Source organism: Alexandromys fortis, unplaced genomic scaffold (genome assembly GCF_014885135.2).
Source record: "Alexandromys fortis isolate MF-2015 unplaced genomic scaffold, M_Fortis_MF-2015_v1.1 scaffold_3, whole genome shotgun sequence".
NCBI classification, from domain to species: Eukaryota; Metazoa; Chordata; class Mammalia; order Rodentia; family Cricetidae; genus Alexandromys; species Alexandromys fortis.
In genome coordinates, this window is record NW_026067909.1 from 27,664,870 (window position 1) to 27,684,523 (window position 19,654).

General features: G+C 46.3%; 1 protein-coding gene across 4 annotated transcripts; it reads right to left on the reverse strand.

The window, feature by feature from the left end:
• On the reverse strand, positions 1 to 18,767 carry Cfap97d2 (CFAP97 domain containing 2). 4 transcript variants are annotated; one of them, XM_050136608.1, is made up of 5 exons: positions 18,627 to 18,767; positions 8,591 to 8,671; positions 7,436 to 7,554; positions 5,120 to 5,280; positions 1 to 718 (listed from the first exon to the last, which is right to left on the reverse strand). In XM_050136608.1, the coding sequence occupies exons 1-5, from the start codon at positions 18,714 to 18,716 to the stop codon at positions 651 to 653; spliced, it is 519 nt and encodes a 172-aa protein (XP_049992565.1). In that variant the 5' UTR covers positions 18,717 to 18,767; the 3' UTR covers positions 1 to 650. The 4 variants fall into 4 exon arrangements, with proteins under 4 accessions (XP_049992565.1, XP_049992564.1, XP_049992566.1 ...); XM_050136607.1 differs by having other exon boundaries at positions 5,120 to 5,289; XM_050136609.1 differs by lacking the exon at positions 18,627 to 18,767 and adding an exon at positions 17,056 to 17,454 and having other exon boundaries at positions 5,120 to 5,289.
• Between the last annotated feature and the right edge of the window lie 887 nt (positions 18,768 to 19,654).

Genomic DNA, 19,654 nt, shown 5'->3' on the forward strand with positions numbered 1-19,654 from the left:
TGAAGAGGGAAAAGTGTGTATGGGTTTTTAAGTGACTTCTTGAGGCAGAAAGACTACCAGCTCCTTGTTACAGGATAGTTTAAATGTGATCTTACCTTAAAACAGGGAAAATACTCAGGTTGGGGATTCTTAGAGACTTCCTAATTGTTCTACAAGATTCACTGGGTCCTTACTTCTTGGGTCATGTGTTCTGGATCTGGGTTAAAGTTCTCAGTTTGATTTATTTATATATTTGGTAAAGTGACAGTCACAAAGATTTTAGGGGAATTACATACAACCACTTGAACTCATGGTAACTGAGCAAAAGTATTAATAGCTAGAAAAGAAAGTCTAATTCAATATCCGGTCACTTCCGGTGTTACTCTGCATGGTTTGTTTTTGGTTATCAGTCCAAGAAACACAATAAATAGCTGTGCTGTGTCATCTAGCGAAGGCTGTGACCACAAAGCTCCAGGGTGCTGTGTCACGGCCCTCACTCAAGGCTGTCCCTGAAGGCACACAGAAGCCAACGTGACCTCAGATGCTAGGCCACCACTCCAAGACCCGCACACACGTACAGCTGTCCCCACCCCCTCCCAGGGAGAGCCTAGGAAGACCCCCCTCAGTGTTTCTGGCCGCTGCGCTTCTTAGGGTGTTTGGGTTCTGAACCCTCACACTTTCCATTTCAGGTTGGGTATCCAGATGAGGCTGTGTCCTTGCTGAGCGTCAGTTTCAGCTGCTGTGGGACAAAAAAAAAAAAAAAAAACTATAACAGTCATCTTCCTTAGGCAAGAACAGAAAAACACGCCAATTCTCTAGAATGCATGGAGGGTGGAACATTTAATTGCCAATCTCTTATTGAGAATGTACTAGATACTCTTTTGTTGTTGTATCTGGCTTTTTGTTTGCTTGTTGCAACAAGGTCTCACATAGCCCAGGCTGCCCTTGAACTTCTTACATAGTTGAGGTTAACCTTGAAGTCCAGATCCTGCGGCCCTCTACCTCTCACCACGCTGCCTCATGTCTTCTTTTTCATAATGACTTGACTGAAATCCAGTAATTCTATATCTAAAAGCCACCTTTTAAAGAGAATACTTTAGAGGCTTGGAGGTATTCATACATGTACAGCTATAATTACGGTATAATTGGGAATGTTTTAATCACCAACTCTCCCCAAACCATATTCCGTAATGATTTTCCCCAAGTCTCCCTTCCTGCTCCCAATAGCCACTAGTCTTTATGCCCTTAGGATTTGCCTGTCTGGGCATTTCATACACGCGCCACTCTGCGTCTGGCTCTTTCGCCAGCGTCTTTAAGCTCCATCCGTTATGTAGCAATGCACGACCTCGGGTTTCTTTATAGAAGAAAAATATCCCACTGTGCAGATTTATCTCATTTGGTTTGCTCACTCGTCACTTTATGGACATTTGGCTATTGTTGAAAATGCTGCTCCAGACACAGGTGTGTGTGGTTTCATGCGTACTTGTACTTCCGATTCTCTTCTCTCCTTGGGTGTAGAATTGCTGATCTTTAGAGGAACCAGCAAAGTGTTTGCAGAGCAAGTGCATCGTCACCTCTCTGGCTCCCAGTCTCTCTACACACACGCTGTCGTCTGCCAGCGTAGCCAATGTGAAGGGTATCACACTGTGGTACTGACTTCTACTTCTCCAGCAACACTGGGTACCTTTTCATGCACATATTGGGCACTGGGTATCTTCCTCGGATGTATGTGCAGTCAGACGATAATTTCTGCAACCTCAATTTTGCTGTAGAGTCTTTTCTCACACCACGTCAGCAAAACTGACTGTTGGCTTCTAGGTATCACCTGCACCCCAGTTTTGACTCATATGGTAGAAGCGTGTGGTAAAGAAGGACAAGCTAAAACGTGTCTTTTCTAGGGTCAGGAACCTTATAGCCCCTTTGCAAATGCTGCTCACTGAATCCTGACATGGGTGCAGGAGCTGAGTGAGGCCCAGCTGTCTTTACTGTGTGTGCTGGGAACTGAGCATCTGTCTGAAACTGTGGAACTGTCTGGAAGAACTTGGAGCATGTCGATAGCTCCAGTACTCAGGTGTAGTTCACTTGTTTAGTTTTCTCATTGTGATCGTGTGTGTGGTGTGGTGTGGTGTGTGTGTGTCTGTGTGTGGACTGTAGAGGCTACGTGCTTCCACTAACCTAGGCTCCAGTAAGCACTGGGATGGCCAACAGTGTTTACTGGATCATCTTATAGAAATCTTCCTCCTGACAGCACAGTGCTTGCTCTCATCGGAGTTAGGAAGGAAGCAGCTCTGAGGGAGAAGCTGCAGAAGTGGCTGGGAGAAGATGGGCTTCTCCAGCTTGCCTGAGGGAGGCTCATGATAGATCCAGTTTGTAGTGGGCCAATGGAAGTTCCAGAGCAGGCTGGCCAGCCAGCAGCGTGCATTCTGGGCTTCTGATCCTATAAAATGGATTCCTTTTCTTTTTTTATACCTGCCATTTTCAGATGACACAATTGTACTTATATATTATTTTATTTTACTTCTATAAAAGGTTGGGGCACCTATCAGATGAGGCGGCACATATCCCAGCACTTGAAAAACAGAGGCAGGCAGATCTCTGTGAATTCAAAGCTAGCCTGGTCTACAAAGTTCCAAGCCAGCCAGGACTACAGGGTAAAACCCTGACTCAAACAAAACAGAATCAAAACCAAAATAAAGAAAAACCAGTGAAGTCACCTAAGAGCAAGGCACCCCAAAACTGGGGAGAGGCTAGGGCTGAGGTATCTGCCACCCTGAAGCCCTAGGTCCTGCACTCTCTCCCGTGGATGCATAGAGTATAGGTCCTGGAAATGCATGCTATGGACCGAAAGGCTCCCGCCCTGGCAGGAAGCTGCCTCCCAACCACAGGCTAAGGCGGCGGCAGCTGTTTCCTGTCTTTGACAAAGAGGAAAAGTCCAGAGCCACTGACGAAGGCCCCATAGGTCCAGAGCTGAGTGTTGGAGAGGAGGTGGGGGTTGCCCTTAAGAGGGGGCCCCAGGAGCCCCGGAAGGCTGACAACATCCTACGTGGAGTGGAGTGTAGATTGTGGGCGGTAGCTACAGGACAGCTTCCAAGCCGAAAAGCCTTCCCTTTTGTGTCTCCCTTAGGGTCTCTCTTGTCAGCTCTATGGCTTCCTTTCACACAGAGCAGGGAGAGTGAGCGGGTCCAAGCAAACAAAGGACTGGTTGAATGGAGCCATACCTTTGCGCATTTTCTAAACGTTTTCATTGGAAAACAAAAGAGCCCACCCCCCTCCTCTCCACATATAAACGCTATTAAAAGTATGAAAAGGACGGGAGAAAAACAAAACATAAACAAATAGAAGTCTTAGGTATTTCTTAAGACGAGCCTCTCAGCCGCTGCAGATAATTCCAATCAGACCAAATTAAACCGAATTTAAAGATGCCCATGTTTAATGCAATGCTCCCGGCTGGCCCCTAGAAAGCATGAAGAGGAAAAGAAAGGAAAGGGGAGACCTCTCAAAACCCGGAGACCATGCATTCATTCTCTAGGGGAGGGGGGCAATTTAAATAGCCTGTGGGAGTGGTCTTGTTCTTCCCTGGGGAGGGGGTTACCATCGGTGGGTTTTCTTAACCCTCCCTGGGGAGGGGTCTTCTGCCAGGGGCTGGGGTGAAGCCCTCAGGAAAACAAGAAGAACCAGAAATGAGAGCAAGCATAGTATTAAGTAAGTAAAATCTCTGTTTTCAGCTAAAGAGGCAAAATTCATCTTTGTCTTTAAAGGCTACCTTAAATAAAACCAACACAGAGATGTTAACAATAAGACTTAAATAAAGGTTGGCAGAGGAGGAAATACTAATTTTTAAGTGGGTCTTTAAATTTTATTTATTTATTTATTTATTTATTTATTTATTTATTTATTTATTTATTTATTTATTTATTGTTTTCTAGACAGGGTTTCTCTGTGTGACAACCCCAGCAGTCCTGGAACTCACTCTGTAGTCTGTAGACCAGGCAGGCCTCAGACTCACAGAGATCTGCCTGCCTCTGCTTCCTGACTGCTGGGATTATAGGTGTGCACCACCACGCCCAGCACTGTTTGTTTGTTTATTTATTTATTTAAACTTCCAATGTGTTTGGGAAAAAAATGAACTTTGAAGCCAGGCAGGGTATGTATGCCTACAGTTTTAGTAATTGGGAGGCTGAGGCAGATGGATTTGAGTTCAAGACCAGCCTGTACTACACAGTGAAATTCTGTCTTAAAAAAAATTAAAATCCTTTGATAACAAATTTACACAATGTATAAAAATTCCATTTTTATTAACAACTTAAGAAAAAATATGGGAGAACACGGTCACAGTCTCGGGAAATTTAGAAGAAATGTCCAGGCAAATAATAGGAAGATCACATAACTGCAAACAATATGAGCCACATTCAGTGCCTATGGGGACAGTGGGGACTAGAAGACCAGGTGTCACAGGGAAGGGGTCTGTGGGATGGACTCTCTGGCCTGGGATTTGATCAGGGCAGGCTCTATGTCCTGGCATACTTATTATTAATTTGGTATCTGCACATTTCCCGAGAATAGACGTGGTTTTGAAAACAGCATCATGGGTAAGGACAGTGAGCGAAGATTTAAAACCCCCAATTACCTTGGTTCATTGAGACATTTGTAAGAATAATGATGGCAGAATGAAATCGTTCTTCATTCAGAATTAAGAACTTGCCAGTGATTTGTGTTAGATGAAGAGGAAGGGTTTAGAGTATAAGTTTTCTAGCAAATTCTTCCAGGTTGTAGTTTTTTTTTTTTTTTTTTGACCTGGATTCTGCGCAGAACAGGTAATTCAGGTAGTCAAATAATGAGTTTTGAAGCATACTATCTATTCAGGTTATATTCTCACCAAACTGTCCCTGCCTCCTGAGCCTGTAACCGATCAGCTGAACTCATTTTATCTCCTTGTAAATTTGGGAAGAAAGATGGGTGAATTCCCTGGGGGGGGGGGGACTGCCCAGGCTTCACTATGCCTTTTGCGACTTGAGACAACTACCCACAGACAAGTGTGTGGGAGGCATCGGACAGCGAAGGCTTAGTGGATGTATGTGCAATGAACCTGAAGAAGTCAAGAATGAGATGCGTGCATATTTACAACAAGAACCACAGGTACCTTTTCTCCTGGTGCGTCTACATTTGTGGGTGCGTCTGGCCATGGCATCCCTGTCCTCCCACCGTCTCTGTGCTCCAAACCAGGGCTCTGAGCTTCCAAGTCTTTCCAGGATGACTTTGTTTTGTTTCCGCGCTTCCATAGGCGCCTGTTCTCTTGTCTTCCTGTTTAGACTCCAGAAAGGAATATACACATTCTTTCATCAACCCAGAGTTATGGTACAGAAAGTTCACTCCTCATTCACAAAAGGATCAAGTATCACCAGGCTTGGTGGGCTCTGGGTGATGTCAGGGCTCTCGTTGGCTTCCCATTGAGAAACATGCACAAACCATCCCTCACCATCCACATGCCCAGTGGAGGAGCAGGCACCGAGTGAGGACATCATGCCCCTAAGGGTGAGTGGTGGCAGCCAGGGGGTAAGGCTGAACAGAGCCTTAAAGGAAGGTTAACAGCAAGAAGGAGAAGAAGGCCCAGCGACCATGTGGAGAAGCCCAGCAGACAGATGCAGGAGGAGTCTAGCCTGTTTTGAAAGTGTTAAATGCTTCAAACCAGGTACAGGTGCATATTTTAGAGAGATCATTGTGGGATAGAACTAGCCTTGGCTCCAAACAGCTTCCAAGGTTGAAGTTCCAGCTTGGGGGGGGGGGGCACAGTTCAAATACCATAGCTTTCTCCCTTGTTGCGATAGATGTTCTTGACTAAATGCTTTTTCATGTGTAATACAAAACCTTTAAGCCAGTGCTCTCAACCTTCCTCATGCTGTGACCCTTTAATACAGTTTCTCGTGTTGTGGTGACCCCGACCATAAAATTATTTCTTTGCTGTTTCACAACTGCAGTTTTGCTACTGTTAGGGATCACAATGTAAATATCTGATATGTGGGATATCTGATACGTGACCCATGTGAAAGGGTCCTTCAACTCCAAAGGGTCGAGACCCACAGATTGAGAAGCACTGCTTTAAATGGTTGACTTTGGTTGTTTGCCTATTGAATACTTGTCACCGATTTCGCTGGGTGCGTGTTCAAGGAGTTTCTCCTTTTCCTTCAGGGGATCCCTCTCTGAATGGCTTAATTGAATGCTCTGTTTTCTACTGAGTTGTTGGTCTCTGAAGACACAGGTATAAATTTTTTTTTAATGTAAATGATCTTTATAACCTTGTTAGTAGCAACCAAAAACAAACTAAAATGTTCCTCAATAGGTGAATGAACAGAGTACGGCCTACAGGAGAGGGTGCCGATCATCAGTCCAAGATGACCCAACAATGTCCTCAACAGTGTTAATCTAGCCGGGCATGGTGGCACACACTTTTAATCCTAGCACTCAGGAAGCAGAGCCAGGGCTACATAGAAACCCTGTCTTCGAAAACCAAATAACAATAGCAAAATAAATCAATGTCATTCTGTAGAACATGCATACAGTAACAGAGCCAACCACGTTCCTTGTAACCTCCGGAGCCTGGCTGTCATGATTGGCACTAGAAGAGTTGGTGGCTTGGGTGCTGGTCTGTAGCTTAGTCTGTTATGAATCTGGAAGCTTTAAATGGGTTAAAGAGTTCAGGAGCATCTGCAGGAAAGCCTGCATCGCTGTGACCCTGTATGGTCACCAGCAAGACTCTACTCAAAGCAGGAAGGCTAGAGAGGTCTCCCAGGGTATATGGCTACCAAGGATGGAGCGCCGCTCCGTTTGCAGAAGGGAGGATAAAGGACTCATGCGAGTATTCATAGGTCAGTTTCCCGGAACATGGAGGCCTGCTGCCCTTCATCCTCTTGGGAAGCAGAATTCTAAGCTGGAAGAAACCACAGGTTTCAGAGGACAGTGCTGGCATAAAGGGGGCAGCCATGCTCTCACCAGGGCACCAGGGCTGAGCCCTCTGTGCTCTGCCAGACAAGGATCTAACACTTTGCAAGGCTGTAGGGTGCTCTGTGACTTGGACACACTCTGTACCCTCTACAGTGATGGCGATTTTGGCCGAGTTGTGCAGCTTCACTGTACCTCAGTTTCCCCACTATGAAATGAGAAGCTCTTTAGCTTCTGCTTTGCCTGGTCATTGTGAGGATGGAGGTTGGGAAGGTTCTATGGGCAGCTCCCGGAACATAGCAGGCATGTGGCTGGGCAGCTGTCACCCAGGGCCAATTCTTGTGCCTTGATATACCTCAGAGCCTCAAGGAGGGTCTTGAGTCAGGGAGCCTATGGGCACTTTGAATTTGGCTCTTATGACTAGAAAGAACACCTCGCCTCTATACCACCACGACTCTGCCCCCTGCCCTTGAACCCAGGTCTAGTATGGGGCTGGCTAAGACAAGGGCCCTTCTATTACCTTCTCTGTGTGAAGTTATTTCCGCTGTCAGTCTGTCCCCTGGCTCTCATGGCAGAGGCTACCCTCTGCAGAAGCAGCCAGTTGTCTCTATTGATGATGGAAAGCCTTTCTTCCTCCACCTGTGGACACAGGGACCTCTCAATAGCACACGGTTCCCCCAGACATCCTTTTCAAAGCCACACTCCATAGGTCCCCTGAGGTGTCAGCAGCAGATAGCAGGGGGTACCTCAGTCCTGGGCCCTGAGACAAGAGTAGGGAGACCACTCCATCCTTGGGTTGCAACACACTGGGCTGGGGCTGCCGCAGCAAGGAGTTATGGTATCGTGTGCATTCAAGTTGTCTGTTAAACTGACATGTGGCGGCTGTGCTAGCTAGGGGATTATGTCAGGAGAGAATTGTGCTGCTTAGAAGAAGTGATACTTAATTCCAGAGGGAAGAAAAGAGTATGCCTACAGCCTCTTGCACCGTGTGTGCATGTGTGTGTGTGTGAGCATGTATGTGTGTGAGCATGTGTGTGTTCATGTGCCTCAGCCTGCCTGTGGAGGTCAGAGGACAACCTTGGCTGTCCACCTTCATGGTCTGTTTTGTTTGAGATGGACTCTCTTGTTTGCTACTCGATAGGCCATATTCCTTGGACCCCAAGCGTTTGGGATTCTCTTCTCTTTCCTCCCCATCTTGTCAGAAGAGCGACAGGACCACTAAGGCCTGCTTTCAGCTTTTACACGGACTTGCTGGTGTTCAGCTGCCCTTCAACTGTGTTCAACCGATTGACAAAGTTAATTACTTTCCATTTGCTGGGGGGGGCACACCACTTCAGGCATGATCATGTGTGGCTCACTCTTACCCATGACCCACGCTTCAAGGAACACAAATCTGGAAGGGGCCAGCAAATTTAAAGGAATGATGCTAATTAATTGTCTGGAGCCGAATTGTACAAATTGCCCCAAAGTTATCTGTCTGTGTCTGTGCAATGTCAGGGAAGGTTCTGGTACAGTCACTAGCCAGCTCCATCAGGCAGGTTCAGTTCAGCTGGCCTGCTAGGTGACACCTGGCTTTTGACAAGGTCAAAGAGCTTGTCTACTCCCAGTTCAGGGGCTCTGAACTGACGTCACCTTGTAAGCTGGGAATGTGGCTAGAAGAGGAGGTGGCACATACCTTAAGTTTCTTGAACTTCAGGCAGAGGTGGCCATAAGTCTGTGGTGGGTGGGTGTCCACTAGTGGTTGGGCATTCAGGACCTGCGGCACAGAGTGGGCAGTGAGACACCTAGGGCAGTTTGAGCAGGTTCTGTGACATCCCCATTAGGGCCTTGTACCCAAGATTATTATTATTACATATTTTTTTACAGAGGTGATGGGAGTTTTTATTTTATTCATTTTTTAACCTTTTTCTTCATTTTACATACCGATCACAGTTCCCCTTCCCCCTCCTGCCCCGCATATCTTCCCACCCTCCCATCCACTCCTTAGAGAAGGTAAGGCCTCCCTTGGGGACTCAACAAAGCCTGGCAGACCAAGCCAAGGCAGGACCAAGCCCCCCCCCCCCCCCGTATTAAGGCTAAGCAAGGTATCCCTATGTAGGGAATGGGCTCCAAAAAGCCAGTTCATGCACCAGGGATCATTCCTGGTCCCACTACCAGGGGCCCCACAAAAGACCAAGTCACACAGCTGCCACCCCCATTCACCCATGTGTGTACATGCACATTCGCAGGCTTTGCTGGCCTTTCATTCGTCCACTATTATTTATCTGTCATCTGCTTATCATCTACACATAGAGATGAAGCCAAGGATAGATTCATGCTAGGCTAGAGCTCCACCTTGGAGACAAAGCTCCAACCATCTCTCTGATTTATTAAGCCACCAGGATTCAGTTCTGGGGCTCCGTCCTAATGGCATTGTCTAATCCAAGTCACTCCCGCAGGCTTCCCCCCTGAACATCCTAGGAGATCAAGTGTCTACCCTCAAGATGTATGGGCCTCACGATGGGGCTCACATTTCAGCACATAAAGCTTTAGGAAACATTAAACCATATCCAAACCACAACACACTACATTCCAGAAATAACTGAACAGTAGCCTGCGGAGAAGTTCCTTACTCTTTATACAATTGTATATCAGTCCTTATGGGTAAAGAGCCCTACTGACCCAGCTGCCCACTGACAGATATTTGAATTGGTTCCAATTTTGCTATTACAAAAAAAAAAGCTGCAATGAAAATCTTTTGCAATTTGTCTTTGTGCATTTGCCAGTCTATCTGGGATTGGAGTTGCTAGGGTAAAGGATAAACGTGTGTGCAATTTTATGAGGGATTGCTCAGTTCCCCCACGGGGCTCTGCCTTTCACACACAGCCCGGCAGAGCGTGGTAGTGGCTCTTTCCCCAGAGCATTGCCAATGATGTTTGGGCTCCTCACCAACCTCAGAGTTGAGAAACAGCCTTAGAGAGCAAGCTTGATTTGCATGTATCTATTATCAGTGGTCGGCCATCTTTTTCACAGGCTAAAAGCTGTCTGAACTCCTGAAGACTTTTTTCTTATTGCTTATCTACTTTAATTTCCTTAGTTTTAGAGTTTGTTTACATATAAACTCTTGATGTAAATTATAGTTATTTTTTCTACTTATACTTGCTTTTGTTTATTTTTTTGGCCATGCTATAAATATTTTTATTAGTCAAGTTTATCAGTTTTCTTTCTTTTTTTTTCCCCAAAGGGCTTTGAGTTATGGTTAGTAAATTTTCTCTACTCTGATTTTATAGAATAAGTTTCCCATCTTCTAGTACTTGAGGAGTTAATATTAATTATTTTTATACTTAGTCTTTTGGCTTGCTATTTAAAGGAAGGATCTAACTATGTAGCTTTGAATGTACTGAAACTCACTATGTAGCCCAGGCTTGCCTCTGCCTCCTGAGTGCTGGGATTAGAAGTGTGCACCATCATGCCTGGCTGTGTTTTTTGAGACATAGCCTAGGCTAGCCTTGAAATCTTGATCTTCCCCTCAGCCTCCAGAGTGCTGCTGGAGTTACAGGCATGTGTCATCACATTCTCTACACACGTGCACGTGCGCACGCACACACACACACACTGGTTGTGTTTTTTGAGACATAGTCTAGGCTAGTCTTGAAATCTTGATCTTCCCCTCAGCCTCCAGAGTGCTGCTGGAGTTACAGGCATGTGTCATCACATTCTCTACACACGCGCACGCGCACACACACACACACACACACACACACACACACACACACACTTTGTTCTTTTGAGACAGGTGTTCTCTGTGTAACAGCCATATAGTTGTCCTAGAACTCACTCTGTAGACCAGGCTGGCCTCAAACTCACAGAGATCCACCTGCTTCTGCCTCCCTGTGCTGGGATTAAAGGTGTGAACCACCACTACCCGGCCTCTTGACTTATATTTAAATCTACAATCTTTTTGGAGTTTCTCTTAGTATAGAGTATGTGGGCTAAAGACACCAAACCCTGAGGATCCAGACTGAAGCTCTAATCCCAGGAACTGAGTGCAGAGATGGGATCCTTTGGAGGGAGGTGAATCTGAACAAAGCCTGGGGGTCAGAGCCCGTCACAAGACGAAGGGAGAGCACTGGTCCTCTCTGTCATGTGAACTGAGAGAAAGTGTGCTGTTTGCAATGCATGGAACCACCCTTGCTAAGAACTGAACCCTGCCAGGCACTTTGTCCCTAGACTCCCAGCCCACAGAATGGTGAGAAATAACTTTCTGCTATTAAAAAAGTCTAGTCTAGTATTCCCCATGGTGACTCAGGCTAAAGCAAGAACAGACCCAGGTTTCTCCTCTGTGTAGGGCATTCTCTCGCTCAGTACTGTTTTTCTTGTTGTTTGATATGCTCTCGCTGGGGCCAGAACACTCGTGTCCTCCAGCTTCATATGTTGAAATTTTAACTCCTAAGATTAGGAGGTAGAGTGTTTGGGAGGTGAGGAGGCTCTGGGTCAGGGCCTCCTTAAACGGGATAAGTGGCCTAAGAGATCCTAGTGAGAGGGACCCAGCGGGAAGGCACCATCTATAAAACCGGCCATGGCCTGGCACCACAATTGCCAGCATTTTGACTTAGAACCTCCAGAGCTATAAACAATACATCTCTGTTGTTACAGGCAGCCCAGATAGACTAAGAGACCCTTGTGGTCTTAACGTGCCCTCAGGCTCACGGGCTGGAAACTTAATCCCCGTCGCAGAACAAGGATGCAGCCCTGCGGGCAGGTCTTGCCTCAGAGCTGGAGTTGAGCTCCTGTGAAAGAAGCTCGTATCAAAGGGTGCCCCTTCTTCACTCCCCATGGAAGGGCACAGTTCTCCGTCTTCTGTTTCTACCACCAGGGGACACTGCAGTAAGATCCACAGATATCCATATGGATGTATATTTATATATACATGTATATACAATATACACACACACACACACACACATGTATGTGAAGCACCTTGATTGTGTGTGCCAAGCTTCTGGGACAGTGAGAAGACTACTGCTGTCTGCAGACACCACTTTTAGTATCTTTTGGTTTTCAGAAGCAATTGCGGCTGAGTACTTTGGGCCTTTGTTCCGTCTCCTGTCCGTGCTGAACACTGTCACGTGCTTAGATCCCGAGCCTTGTGTTGGGTTTAGCATTTGCTATCATAGATGAGCCTTCTCCAGTTATACTTTCTTTCCAGTATTTCCTGAGTATGCATGCACGGCTACCAGGTAAGCTTGATGATGAATTGTCTGGCCCCAGGGGGAACAATAAAACAGTGGGTCTTCCTGAGGATTCAAAGCAACTCAAGGGAAACATCTATATTTGTGCATCAAGTGTTTATTTTAAAAAAACGCTGTTCCCCTTTCTGTTTGTCCAGGTCTTCTACTGTGATCTTCCAGAATGTTCTGTTGCTCTCAGCACAGGCGTGAGAAGAGGTGTGCTTAGTCTTCTCATGCCCTTTCCTGTCATTCTAGAGCTAGAATCCTGGATCACTCAAAAGCTACATGTATCTTTTTGGTGGTAGCCAGCGAGGCAGCTGGTGATGAGGATCCTGCCTGGCCTCAAATGGAGGTCCATCACCAGGGGGCTGATTATACAGTTAGAGGTCTAGAAATTTTGGTCCCAGTCTTGGACCTCTCTTAGGAGAGTGAGAATGAGGGTTAAGCTAGTCCCCAGTGCTAAGCAATTTGATCACCTATGCCTATATACAGAAGCATCATTAGGGACCCAAGGGACCGTCTGGCAGAGGCTTCCAATAGTCAGATGCCATGTGGAGGTCCCTAGGGGATGGGGATTCTGATGGGAGTGTAGCGCTACTAATTATCATTTTACTCTGCCTTTTCCAGGTGAACTGAGGTGGAGTGTTTTCCACAGGCTCACTTGCCATCTGTACACATCATCTGGGAATCTCTACTCAGTCTTAATTAGATTATTTTCTTTCTGTTGAGTTTAGGGGTTCTTTGTACATTTCGGGAAACGTCGTTTATCACATATATGCTTTCCAAACGTTTCTCCAGGCTGGGGCTTGTCTCTTGTCTCTCGCAACATTGTTTTTCACCGCAAAGAGGCATTTTGAATTTTGATGAAACTCAGTTTCTCTATTATTTCTTTTTTTTTTTTTTTTTTTGGTTTTTCGAGACAGGGTTTCTCCGTGGCTTTGGAGCCTGTCCTGGAACTAGCTCTGTAGACCAGGCTGGTCTCGAACTCACAGAGATCCGCCTGCCTCTGCCTCCCAAGTGCTGGGATTAAAGGCGTGCGCCACCACCGCCCGGCTCTCTATTATTTCTTTCATGAACTGTGCCTTTCTTTGGTTTTGTATAGGAAAAATGATTCAATCCAAGCCATCCAGTGGGCTAATAGTGTTAACTGAGTTCAAACATTTCCCTACTGATTTCCTGCCGGGCGATTCATTTCTGACTGAAGGTGTTAGAATTTCCCACTAGGACAGTAGCACCACGCATTTCCCTTTCCCCTTTAAAAATCATCATATGTTTAACTGTAGCTGTTCTCATTTACTCACATAATGTAATTGGAGCACATTAGCCTTCTATTGTCCTTTTGTGGTCCTCCCTTCTCAATTCATCATTTTTCTTGCCGTTCTAACTCTCCTTGTCCCAGGACTTGACGCTACTGTTAGCAGCAAACATGTCGAGGGCCGCTGTCCTTTGGAAGGGCTGACCCCGTTGTAATCATACACTGATTTTCTCATCCCTGACAACACTCCTTGTTTTGAAGTCTGCTCTGCCGAAGATTAAAAACGGTTATTTTTGCTTCCTTTTAATGAGTGTTAACATGATGTATTCTTTTCCATTTATTCGTAGTCTATGTATCTTTAGAGTAACGTGAACTACTTATGATCAACATACACACACCCACCCATATGTATTTAAATATATTTTTGATCCGCTTTGATAATTTGCCCTTTTCAAAAACATTCATCCATTATCGTGTGTTGGGGTGGACACGCTGTAACACATGCACGCGTGTACATGCTGTCACATGTGTGTGGAGGCCAGAGGGCGATTTGCAGAAGCTGGTTCTTTCCTCTTATCATGTGAGTCCCAGAAAATCAAACTCAGGTCATGGGGCTCGGTGACCAGAACCTTTACCTGAGGAGGCTCTCCCGGCTTCCAGTCTCTGTCACTTGCTTGCTGCGTTTAGACCACAGACATGCAAAGTGCATGCCCATCCGGTAGGAGTCACCTCTACAACATTTGCTGCTATGTTCCATCCATTGGCCTTGTCCATTGCTCCTTTTTTGTTTTCTACTAGTTTTCTGCCTTTCCTCATTTTATTTGAAATTTAAAAATGTTAATTTTAGGACTAGAGAGATGGCTCTGGGGTTAAGAGCACTGGCTGTTTTTCAGAGGTCCTGAGTTCAATTCCCAGCGACCACATGGTGGCTCACAACCATCTGTAATGAGACCTTGTGCCCTCTTATGGCCTGCAGCTATACATGCAGGCAGAACACTGTATAGATAATAAATAAAAAATCTTTTAAAAACATTAATTTTATGTTATTTGTACAAGTATTTTGCCTGTAGGTATGTGTACTGCATGTGTATCTGGTACCTGAGGAGGCCAGAAGAGGCCGCCAGATCCTTTAGAATTGGACGTGTGCCTCCACATGGGTGCTGGGAGCCCAACCCAAGTCCTCTTTTTGCAAGAGTAGCCAGTGCTCTTAACCGCTGACACAGCTCTCCAGCTACGCCAGTTAAACATTTTAAAGACATTTTAAAGACAATTTTTTATGGAGTTTGTGACATACATTTGCAACCATCCCAGTCAACTTACTACCATCACAGTGAGGATTAATATTAATATTAATTCAAATAACTTTCCCATGAATCATGGGTAGTGCACTTCCTTACTACAACTAAATCCTATAACTTCCCCTGCTCCTGTATCACTGAAGACCTACACAGTCCAAGCCACTGTGACTCTCTGTATTTAATTAATCTCTTATGACATATGTGTGTCTGTTTGCATGCATGAACACAGTCCACAGCTTGTCAGAGGACACGCGACAGTTGGTTCTCTTCTTCCATCATGTAGGTCCTGAGAATTAAATTCAGGCCATCATAGCAGAATGTGCTTTATCTGCTAGGACATCCATTGAACACCTTAGATTGTTTCTTACTTTTTATTTTTCTGAGGTTCAAATATAATATGCATGCCTATGTATATTTGAGATTGCGTTAGGGCATTTTCTGGGCTCCTTGGATCTCTGCTGTAGTGTCTAGGTGTGGGGGACACTGCCCCTTATTATTCCTTCTTATAGATCTTCTCCTTCCTTTCTTCTCCCTGTGTTCGCTACTGGCGTTACACCTCTGCACTCGTACCACTGAGTTTGGATATTCAGGTTTGTTTTCATTTTTCTTTCTTTCTTTTTCTTCTTCTTCTTCTTTTTTTTTTTTTTTGGTTAGGCGTTGGTTCTTTTTGATTTCAGTTTCGAAGGTTGCTATGGTTTGCCTCTGTGATCGCCCATGATTCATGCTGAAGCTTTAATCCTCCCCGTGGTGGTATTAAGAAGCAGAGCCTTTGGGGGAAGTGATTAAGTCATGATGTTTCTTTTCTCGTGAATGAAATGAAAGCCCTTATAAAACAGCCATCAGCAATCCACCTGCGCCATTAAGGCTGTCATCTTGGAAGTCACTCTTTGCAAACACTGAGTCATCCAGATCCTTGAATATCTTGGACATGTGGTCTCTTGAACTGCTGAAACAAATGCCTGCTGTTTGTAAGTTGTCTAGTCTGGGGTGTCCTGTTACAGCACAAAGAACAGATCAGTGCAGGCTTTATCGGTGCGTCCTCAGGTTTGTAGACCCTTCCATCAGCAGGGGATGCCCGGCAGACGGGGAAGGAGAAAGGCGCATTTCCAAAGGAAGCAGCAGACAGAAGGATGTGTGCGCTATAGGGGCGCTTGCTGAAGAGTGGGACCAGGTTGGAACGGGCACTCAGCTCCTAAAGTAACTACTGAGACTCTAGAGGTGGTCCTGGGGTGTCAGAGGTAACTGGGGTACTCCGTTCTCTTTTCTCTGTTTTATCAAACTCTCTGTGTTTTCAGAGAATCTCAATCTAGCTCTAACTGCCTGAAAAGCTGAGATCCCTACTCTTCACGTGGAACATGGACTGGCTTTTATTCAAACTAGTTGAACGTGGGGTGTGAGAGAGGGATCTCTGGCCTTTGCCACGCCCCGTCACCCTTCTTCCACCCGCTCATAACTGTCTTCATCTTACAGGGCCCTTGGTATCCGGGTCACAGTCACACTTTGTCCCTGTGCTGTTTGTCACCTTGACATAAACACAGACATCTCTAGGAAGAGGAGCCTCAGCTGAGGAAATGCCTCCATCAGATTGCCTGTAGACAGGACTGTGAAACATTTTCTTGATTAATGATTGATGTGGGAGGGCCTGCCCACTGCGGGCGGTGCCGTCCTTGGGCAGGTGGTCTTGAGGTGTATAAGAAAGCAGGCTGAGCAAGTCATGGGAACAAGCCAGTCAGCGATGCTTACCTGTGGTCTTTGCTTCCGTTCCGGCCTGAAGTTCCTGTCCTGACTTCCTGTGATGATGGACTATGATGTGGAAGGATACGCCAGATAACCCCTTCCTTCTCCGAGTTGCTTTGGTCATAGTGTCTTATCACAGCAATAGACACCCCAACTCTGACAGTCTCCCCTCCCTCATCTTGTGCCTATGGGTACGTCCCACTAGCTCCCACTGTCTGACCTCCCTAGCTTCTGAACTCTCCACACCCTCCGTCGCCATGGTTTCCATTCCGAGGTTATTTCCTCAGCTAATGTGCTCCATCCCAACCCCCTTTCTTTAGCTTTTCCACCAGAGAAGCCCAAGGCTGGTCCCTGGACCTTGCGTGCTCTCCCTTCCCGTCCTTGTCTCTGCCTCCGCTTCCTCCCTTCTCAGTGAGACTCAGGGTTTGTTCTGTCACGGGTTAGCACCTTCACCCTTGAGTCAGACTTGTGGATTCCCAGTCTACTGGTTCTGCTGGTAGACATAGCCAGATCAGGTTCTCCAGAAACCCCAGTCATAGGCTTCTGGGATATTTCTGGCACATTATTCAAAAATTGTGTATTTGTGCCGTAAGTCAATGTTCCCAAACACCTCAGGGCCCCAACCAGCTGTCCACCTTACTGAGTTCCATTTGCTCATTCAGCCTTCTCCGCTGCAGCGACCATTTCCAAACAGCTTTGTTTTATGACTCTACGCTCAGGTGTAGAGTCTGGTCCCACACATAAGCTCAGGCGACTGTCTATCTCAAAGGGTTTGGGCCAGTCCCTGGATACAAAAGAACAACTTCCCACAGGGCTGGTCTCCAAGATCACTCACAGACACAACAGTCAACGATTCTGGCTTCTTAGTGTGATATCATCACTAAGCAATTACTAGAGGTTGATAATGCCGCAGTGAACAGGCATGATAAGAGCAGGTGGAACGGCGCTGTGTGATGAAGCTGTGTGTGCAGCATGGGGGCATGGACAGGAAACCAGGAGACCACGGTATGCTTCTTCTTGTAGAAGGGAAGCGAGGAAGTTAGAGATGTCAGGAAGCTCGCTCAGACCTTTGAAAGAGCTGGGAGGAGGGCTCCATGGGGGTCTCCTGCGGCCAGAGAGGTGGGGTATCAAGTGAGCCCGGCAATGAGCTGATCTCTTAGGGTGACACCTGAAAGTTCAGAGGAAATAGGATTGACTGTCTATGTGGTACCTGGGGCAACCCCTGAAGATTAGTAAAGAGGATCACCCCATTCCTGGTTTCCAGAGTCAAGGACATCATCCCTCAAGGGTTTTCACCATAACTGATGGAAAGGCCATTAGCAGATGTGCCCACTAGGAAGGCAGAGCTACTTCATGGAATTTAAAAAAAAATTTTATTTTATTCATGTATTTTTATGTAATCTGTACGACAGAAGAGGGCATCTGAGGGAATGGGGATCAGGTCCCATTATAGATGTTTGTGAGCCACCATGTGGGTGCTGGGAATTGAACCTGTCTCCTCCGGAAAAAGCAGTCAGTGCCCTTAACCTCTGAGCCATCTCTCCAGCCCCACTTAATGGCATTCTTAAGCAACATCCGCATCCTCATCTGGGTTAGAAATAATCCTTGTCTCTTGCCTTTCCAGGGGCAGGCAGACTTTATTCTCCTCTGGTGCCTGCAATGTGGACCAGGAGCGGATACACAGCTCTTTGTCCTAAGGTGATTTCGGGGGAAACTGGGTACTCTAAGAACATACACTGTGTGTGGGGATGGGATGGTTTTGAGCCCGAATGTGTGAAGATCCTGCTCACTGTGACACAATGAAGAACCCCGATAGGACCCGTCATTCTGGGGCCGGAGAGATGCTTAGCCAGGTGAAGAAGGCTGGCTACTTTTCCAGAGAATCTGGATTTGAATCCCAGCATGCACAACTGTCTGTAACTTCAATTCCAAGGAAGCTAGTACCTTCTTCTGGCCTCCATAGGCACCAGGTACACACGGAGTGCACAGACAAACATGAAAGCAAACATTCATACACATAAAACAATTTTATAATAAAAAAAAGAAACTGCCATTCTGACCATCTGAACCTGTGCCCTGCTTCTCTGATCTTTGTCAGGCACCCCAAAACCCAGTACCCCAAAGCCCCTATCTTCCTGGTTCATGTCCTTTTTCCCTGGTCTCTGCCTGGCACCCCAAAGCCCAGCCTAAGGCTAGCCTGTGTCTTCCTACCTTTTTCCTGTGGTCCTGGTAGGTTTTCTCCCAGGCTCTCTGCAGGTCCCTATTAGCCCAAGGGGTGGTCAGTCGGGGGACTCTCTGCATCTCTGATCACAAACTCCAGGCTCCCTTTAGTGAGAAGCAGGTGGAGCCTACAGCCCTAGCAGAGCTGTTTGTGGGGGTCACGTGACTGTTACCATGGCGCCCAGGCCTGGGCGAGCCCAGTTCTGCCTGTGGAGGCTTTGGAACAATGGATGAGAGTTAAGAGAAGAATAGACTCTCCTTCCACTCCAGCGGTTGTCTTGGGTCTTGATGAGCTCACTGTTGCTGTTTTGAGGAGAGCAAGTCAGCTCCCAGCCCCAGAAGACAATGTGAAGGTCAAAGACCATCCCCTTCACCAGAAATGAAGAGAGTGGACCAGCCCCCCCACCCCCACACTGGTGTCCTGACTCATCCTGGCTGCCATCTGCCATTCTCCCCATTTCTTCCCTTTCTTACTCTTTGTGAAAGAAACACTTTTGGTCCTGTCTTTGAGCCTTTTAAAACTGTTTGGATAACTCCAGCTTAGGTAGTAGACTTACTTTCCTTCCTTCCTTCCTTCCTTCCTTCCTTCCTTCCTTCCTTCCTTCCTTCCTTCCTTCCTTCCTTCCTGGCCATACCACCCTGAATGTGTCCAATTTCATCTCTTTTGTTCATTCTATTGACTTGAGGCTCAGTTATACAAAATCTTGGTCATTTTAAGCTATTAATTTTTTAAATTATTTTTTATTGCACGTAATTAATTGATATTAACAGGAGCATGCATATATTATGGCATTCGTGTGGAGCTCAGAGGATAGCTGGTGGTGTTTGGTGCTTCCACCATGTGGTTCTTGGGGATCAAACTCAGGAACCAGGCTTGCCAACAAGTGCCTTTACCTGTTGAGCCATCCTTCAGGCCCTAAGTTATTTTTATCTGCCTTGGACTAGTTTTCCCTAGCAACCCAAAAGAGTGTCAAAAAGAATGGTGGTGTTGTTTTTCTTTCAGAATTCTGGCCTTTGTA